The sequence below is a fragment of the Carya illinoinensis genome, chromosome 12 (assembly GCF_018687715.1).
Source record: "Carya illinoinensis cultivar Pawnee chromosome 12, C.illinoinensisPawnee_v1, whole genome shotgun sequence".
Lineage (NCBI taxonomy): Eukaryota > Viridiplantae > Streptophyta > Magnoliopsida > Fagales > Juglandaceae > Carya > Carya illinoinensis.
In genome coordinates, this window is record NC_056763.1 from 19,828,940 (window position 1) to 19,835,778 (window position 6,839).

At 36.5% G+C, this 6,839-nt stretch overlaps 1 protein-coding gene across 1 annotated transcript; it reads right to left on the reverse strand.

The window, feature by feature from the left end:
- Positions 1–629: 629 nt before the first annotated feature.
- LOC122290069 (O-fucosyltransferase 37-like) lies at positions 630–6,321 on the reverse strand. The gene is made up of 6 exons (XM_043097601.1): positions 5,636–6,321; positions 5,296–5,467; positions 1,899–1,994; positions 1,506–1,789; positions 1,177–1,435; positions 630–1,095 (listed from the first exon to the last, which is right to left on the reverse strand). Exons 1-6 carry the CDS (start codon positions 6,238–6,240, stop codon positions 853–855), a joined length of 1,659 nt encoding a protein of 552 aa, XP_042953535.1. The 5' UTR covers positions 6,241–6,321; the 3' UTR covers positions 630–852.
- Positions 6,322–6,839: the final 518 nt, after the last annotated feature.

Here is a 6,839-nt window from a genome sequence, read left to right on the forward strand (position 1 = left end):
TAGGGAGAGAAAGTGAGTTGAGAGGTGAGGAGATCGCAAGAAAGCAATGGGAGAGAGAAAAGCAAGAAATCGCAAGGGAGAGAAGCAACAAGAAAGAAGAAGCCAGAAAGGGGATAGTAGTGTGCAAATTGAGTGGGGAATAAGAGGGGCCATCTGCCCTAGTATCATGACCTAACAACAAAACATGACAGAATGGGAACGGTTGCACATTACCTAGTAATCGTTGCCACGCCATGAACAATCAGGACCTCCTTTCTTGATCCTTGAAAGCTGAGAATGGCGGGATAAAATAATTAATGGGCTAATGGGGTGACCCACCAATTTCAATATAAAGGTTAGCGGGGTAACCGGAAGGCCTAAGAATCCAATCCGAGTAACTTGTAGCATGAAAATTGAAGTTATGTCTTGGGAATAAATTAGCATAGTCATAAAGATGGACTCATTAAAATAAGAATTTCCTACGCTTATGAGCGAAGAGAATTAGCTAGGTAACTGGAGGGATAGCTTGGCCCAACTACAAATTATGATGGATATGGACCAAACTGGAGGTTGCAAGCCCATGGAAACTTGATATATCGCCACATGATAACAACATATAAGTACTACTATGGCAAGCAGATAACTCCTACTATCAAGGGATAGGACGAACAGATAAACATCACGTTAAAGTAATCTAGTCATGGTGTTGATCCAATATTTCTCCATGCCTATATATATGGGTGTTAGGTAACCCTAAAACACTTCTGATCATATACTTAAATTATTATACATTATTCGTTACTAACTTAGGCATCAAAGTGATTGCAGGCATGCAGCGCCATCAACCTCTAATTTGCAGGTTTGGGATTACGTTTAGTGGTGGGACACATCATTATTTACACTATGTTTGCACATGCACTCAGGGACAGGGTATGCAAGCACATCTCGATCTCTCTTGTTAGTTCTCATCTCAGGCTGGCCCTGAGATTTGGCGTGCAACTTCCTCATGGCTCTACTGAATTCTGCATTAGAGATGGTGGTGTCTTCAAGTAAAGGAAGCATGGATCTCTTGTTTGGCTTTATATATTTCCTGTGCCCCACATAGGCACGGTGGCCCTGTTAACAGTTCAAATCTATCTAAGACAAAGACAAGTTTTTTTATGCAAGTAAATAGCAGCAAAAGTCTAAGCCACTTACTTGCATGGCTATGCCCATGTTTCCGCCATGGGAAGGAACAAACACAGTACTACTCAGAGAGACGATGTAGTCAATGGCAGCTAGAGCTGAAGATCTATTACTGTACTGTGAGAGTTCACCATCTCTTGCCAAATTATCCTTTGTGACCAGATTTGGAAACTCTGCTACAAGTGGCTGCAAAGCCTGTTTGCCCCCAAATGGCTCTCCTCCTGCCCTGTAAACTCGTGCACTTCTGGGTGCTCCTAGAGCCTTTAGGAGCCTGCAAAGTAACAACACATTATTATAGTTATAAAAAGGCTTGCCAGTTTTATTCATATTTTGTGAAATACCTTGCCATTTCTAGTGAATTTAAAGGGCATTGTCCAGCAAGACGTCTCTGCAAGTAGCTCATGTTTTGACTTGCTCTAAGGTATTCAGGTTGAGACCCCCGAATCTTGGAGATAATGTCATCATATTCTGCACCTAAACCAGTGCGACATGCAGTTCTAACCCACACATCCTTTTCTAGCCGGAGATGGAGTGCAATGTAGGGTCCTTCAATCCGCATTCTCCTTGCAAGTCGATTTCCCAGTTCCCTAATCGGAGCTGCATATCTAAGTGCATGGAATGCTACCTGTAATATGAAGATGAAATGGGAAGCAATTAGGATATATATATAATACTAGATTGATAGTAATTGTCTATTGTATGTGAATCTGATGGAGGTTTGTTCCCAACTGTACCTTACATCTAAGCTTCTGCAGATCAGAAGGAAGATTCTTTGAGAGTCTAGAATACAACCCTTGTAGTTTTAAGATGGAAACTCCATCTCCATTTAGCTACATGAAAAAGCAAATCTTGATAAGCAAGAAAAGAACATATATATATATATATCTAAAAAGTACTTCAGAAACGAAAATGCATAATAGTCTTCTTAGCACCCACCTGCTTTCTCTTAAGATCACATTGGTGAAACTAGGACTGTTCAATCCAGTCCGAGCCGGTACCCAGATAACCTGGTTCTCGGTTATGGGTTTTGGCCCGGATCAAACCCGGGCCGAAATTTGTATTCCTAAAACCAGGTAAATCTGGGCCGAGTACCCGGATTTAAAACCTGGTTCTGGGTTTTAAACCCGGTACCCATGTTTTTTTTTCGAAAATATCCTCAAAACCTACTCTCTCATTTCTTATGCCTCTCTCTCTCTCTCTCTCTCTCTCTCTCTCTCTCTCTCTCTCTCTCTCTCTCTCTCTCTCTCTCTCTCTCTCTCTCTCTCTCTCTCTCTCTCTCTCTCTCTCTCTCTCACGCCGAAACCCTAGCTTCCCTCTGTTGTCTGAATCTTCATCGCTCGTGTCGTTGTCTTCATCATCACTCTCCATTGCTCCATTGTCTTCTCGGTTTCTTGGGTCATTTCGTGATATAAGCAAGTGTGTATGTCGTTACCTTTGTTGTTTGTTGTTGTCGATTTTTCTGGATATATGCAAGTGTGTATGCCGTTAGTGATTTCTCTTGCTCGAAATGTTCATTTCTGTTTAGGTAGTTAAGATCTGAGTGTATCCTTTTTTGTATGGGTTTTTTAGGTTCTGTGCTAGCATCTATTCAGGTTCAGATCTGCAGTAGTTTTTTAAAAGTTTTTTTTTCCCTTTTATTACTTTGTTGATTTGGATCTGTTTTGTTTTCATTTCTTTGTGTTTTATGCCCAGATTAGGGTTCCTTCATTTTTTGTTTTGATAGTTAGAGTCTCCTGGGCATTTCATTGCATCAGTTTCATCCTAAAAATCTCATTCCATCTGGGAAAAGAGAACGATAAAGCAGAGAAGACTTAAGAAATTACATTCTATTTTGTTATTATTCTGTTTTTATCGTGGCTCTTAGGTTAGTATTTCCTTAGTGTTTTAACCCACTTGAGTCCTATAAGCATAGCCCATACCATTTTAGTTCATTAATATTTATGGTTCGATCTGTTATTGCGTTGTCAAAAGAGTACAAACCTTAATATTCATAATTTTTTTGTTCATTGTTAACTTCCAAAAACTTGTAGTTTCAGTGTCTTCCTAGTCTGTTTTGGCACAAAATTGGTCTGTTAATACCCAGCTTTAACAATTTTCTATTTATTTATTTTTTCTTTTTTAATTTCTCAATTTATCTACCTATTACATACCTAGAGTATGTGTCCAAAATAAATCATGTTAACCCATCTTCTAGTAGCATATGGTTGTATGCTAGTATGAATCTAATATATTTACTTGTTTTTAACTATTAGATTACGTTCATAGATTCAACTTGGAGTGGATGGAATACAACAGGATACTGGGGATGGGACACACCTAGATCTGTGTGGAGCTATAGATAGGGATTTTGGTTTTCAATTCCAATGATATTGAGGACATGGAGCTGTTATTTGGATTAAAGGTATTCTTAGGACATGATTATGTTGATTATTTGGATTCAAAATATTCTAAGTGCTTTTTTAATTTTAGGTGATAGTGAAGTTACAAGTTTTTTTTCTTTGATTCCAGAATACTGATGATATGGAGCAGTAGATCACAGTGAGGAGTTCTTTCTCTATATGCTGCAGTTTAAGGCCACAAATAACTTACAGTTTCGAAAGAAGGCTATTTAGCAAAACAAGTTCTTCCATATGGAGATTAACATGTTGACAGACTGTAAGTAATTGTGTATTGATGTTTATAACTACATCTTTGTTATGCTATTTTGTGTTGGAAATGAAATTCTTATAAAAAAATTTTGTTGTAGTGGTTTTGAGAAGGGTTTTTCTTACATCAAGTTCATCCCATTACTGAATGGGATCAAGGTTTCTTATTCTGCTGGGTTTGTTCTTTCTGTTCAAGAGTAAGTTTGCCATTTCCTTTCCTTTTTTCCATTCTACATGATTAGTGGTTGACAAGAGAAACATGTTTATTTTTTAATAAGGGTTTTGCAGTGATCAGATGTGAATGGGGTGCATTTAGTGACTGTATTATAGCCGTTGATCTTTGGAATATCAACCAAGTACTTCATGTTTGATATGTGTAATATAGGCAAAGACCTAACTCATAAAGTGGAAAACAAAGTTTAATATGTGTAAATGTGCATGTTTGATAGAATCCTCAACAGTAGTAGTGATTGTCCTGAAAATCACATGATCAATGATAAATCCTAATGAGTTCATGAGTTCATGTTGCAAGTCTCAACCATAAATCCTAAGATGCCCGCAGCCCACGTAGCTATTCTATTCAATTGTGTCTAGACACAAAAAATAGAGAATAAATCTATATGCTTAACCATGTTTCTATGAAATTCTAGGTTAGATCTATAATGTTTTTATGAGAATGTTGATTGCTTTTTCATTCTATTTTGTTTTTTGCAGGATCACTTTCAGGCCAACCACTTTGAAGTTACTATTTGGTGTGGAAACTAAATCACTGATTTTGTAATTCATATATTGTAATTTAGTATTTCGTAATGTAATGTATAAATAACAAATAATATAATATGTAGTGGATTGTATTGTAATGCATGCATACTTGCATAAATGAATATTAGAATTTTTTTTAGTTTTACATGCATTTTTATTGCTAGGCAAATTAAGTGGAACTTTGATATAGGAGTTAATGATATTTTTCAACCTCTAAAGTGCACAATCAAATTTATTCTTTTGTTTTTTATAAAAAAATCAGAGCTATATGTGAAAATATTGGATACATTTAGGCTTTTATATGGGTTCTTTTATTTTTATTTAAAAATAAATAAATAAACAAAATTTTAAATTTTTTTATTTTTAGAAAAAAAAAAGGTTCAATCCGGAATTCGGGTTTTGAAAAACCCGGATTGATCCGGGTTCCTGTTCGTTTTTTACCTGAACTAATCCGGTTCGGATTCCGGCCATGATTTGAAATCCGGATTCCGGTTTGGGTCTATCCAGATTCCCGGGTCGGAATCCAGATGAACAGACCTAGGTGAAACTGTTTTAAAATGTAATCTTTGGGATGTGAAAACATGATGAGGGCAAACACAATATATGATTCTTTTTTTCTTTTTTCTTTTTTGGGCTGCTTTCTACCAAACCCTAACCTTAAGTTAGCAGCTAAATTATATCAAAATGCAGTACACAGAATTTCCAGCAACAGGGAATTTCTTACTTTTCTCAAGAATCTGCTACGGATCCAAAGCGGAGAAACGTCACTAGGCATCTGCATGGTTTCAATGGTCTGTCTTGACCGCAAATGCGTGGAAGGAAGAGATGATACAACTCGTACATCAGCTTGTAAAGTTCTCTTGAAATGTTTTACATCAAATATCTCTGAAAATTCACTGCAATTATTACCCAAAAAAAAAACCATTAAGTATTCACAGATAATTAAACTCATATGCTTAAACAGTAACTCGGTTTTAAGGGTTTCTTTTTGTAAGGATTTCTTGAAGGAAAAGAAAACAACATACAAAACAACAAACTTAGTTATAAAACTTCTCTTTTTGTACCCTTTATCTCTCCATATCTGATTAACCACCAAAACTGGCACAACCAATGCAGCTTCAAGGATTCTTGCAATAACAACTGCATCAACAATCCCATTTCTCTGCTGATTTAGTCCCCCTGAAACCGCCACAGTCAAGAACCTCCTCTTCTCCTCTGTAATCCTAACGGATGCTTTCCGATACCCGATGCTGAAATCCAAGCATGGCCGATATCCTTCACCGTCCGGTTGCCGCCAGAACTCTCTCTCCTCCTCGGAAACATTGCTCCCAACAATGCCGTGTGCTGGTAACGGAACCATCACGCTGTTTGAAAGTATTGGCTCATTTTCTTCACTGTCCAAAAAAGTTAAAGCAAGCGATGCCAAGGTGACCTGAGATCTGTTTTCTGCAGAGGAAAAAGATGGAGATGAAAACGGTTCTGATGAAGGAGACAGGAGAGGAAGCAAGTATGAGTCCTGCAAGGAAATGGGCATGAAGCTGAGAACGGATATTCCAAAGAAAGTGATCATGGAAACGAGGAGAGAAAGAAAGAAGAGACTGTGGTTTGGGGGCGTGCATAACTTGCGGTTTCTTGTGTTTTTCTTGGGGGAGGAGACGGGGGAAGCCATCTTCCCTAATGAAGGAGAATGAAAACTTAGAGGAATTCTATGACTATAACTTGTATATATGCATATGGTATTGTAATTTCGAGCTCCAAAATCATGAAATGATTCTTCATATAATCCTTATCCTCGAGAAAATGATGCACGTGGTGTAGATTGCAGCTTAATTAATTAATATTGATGCCCCTTTTTCCGATCCACATACGTCTTAATAATCTTATCAATAAGGCCTTGGTAGGATTAATAGCACTATCGTGCATGATTTGGTAAGGAAAATGATACATATACAAAAGTTTTAAGCTTGTAAGTTTGGATAGTGATTTAAGATGACATAAGTTAAAAGAAAATTGAAAGTTGAATAAAATATTATTATAATATTATTTTATAATATTATTATTATTTTAAAATTTAAAAAAATTGAATTATTTATTGTATTTTGCCTATGAATTTGTAAAAATTGTAATGATGAGATGAGATGAGTTGGAGGACTTTTGTATCCAAACCAAGCCTTATAAGCTCTACATAACTCATAAATAAAATATTATTTCTCTTTTAATTCAAATCCATCAAAGGAAAAATATATATATATATATATATATATATAT

Coding starts and splice junctions, on each gene's coding strand:
- LOC122290069 (XM_043097601.1), bottom strand. CDS start 6,240: ATGGCTTCCCCCGTCTCCTCCCCCAAGAAAAACACAAGAAACCGCAAG. Junction 5,468..5,635: donor CAGATATGGAGAGATAAAGG/GTACAAAAAGAG, acceptor TAATAATTGCAG/TGAATTTTCAGAGATATTTG. Junction 1,436..1,505: donor AATTCACTAGAAATGGCAAG/GTATTTCACAAA, acceptor GTTACTTTGCAG/GCTCCTAAAGGCTCTAGGAG.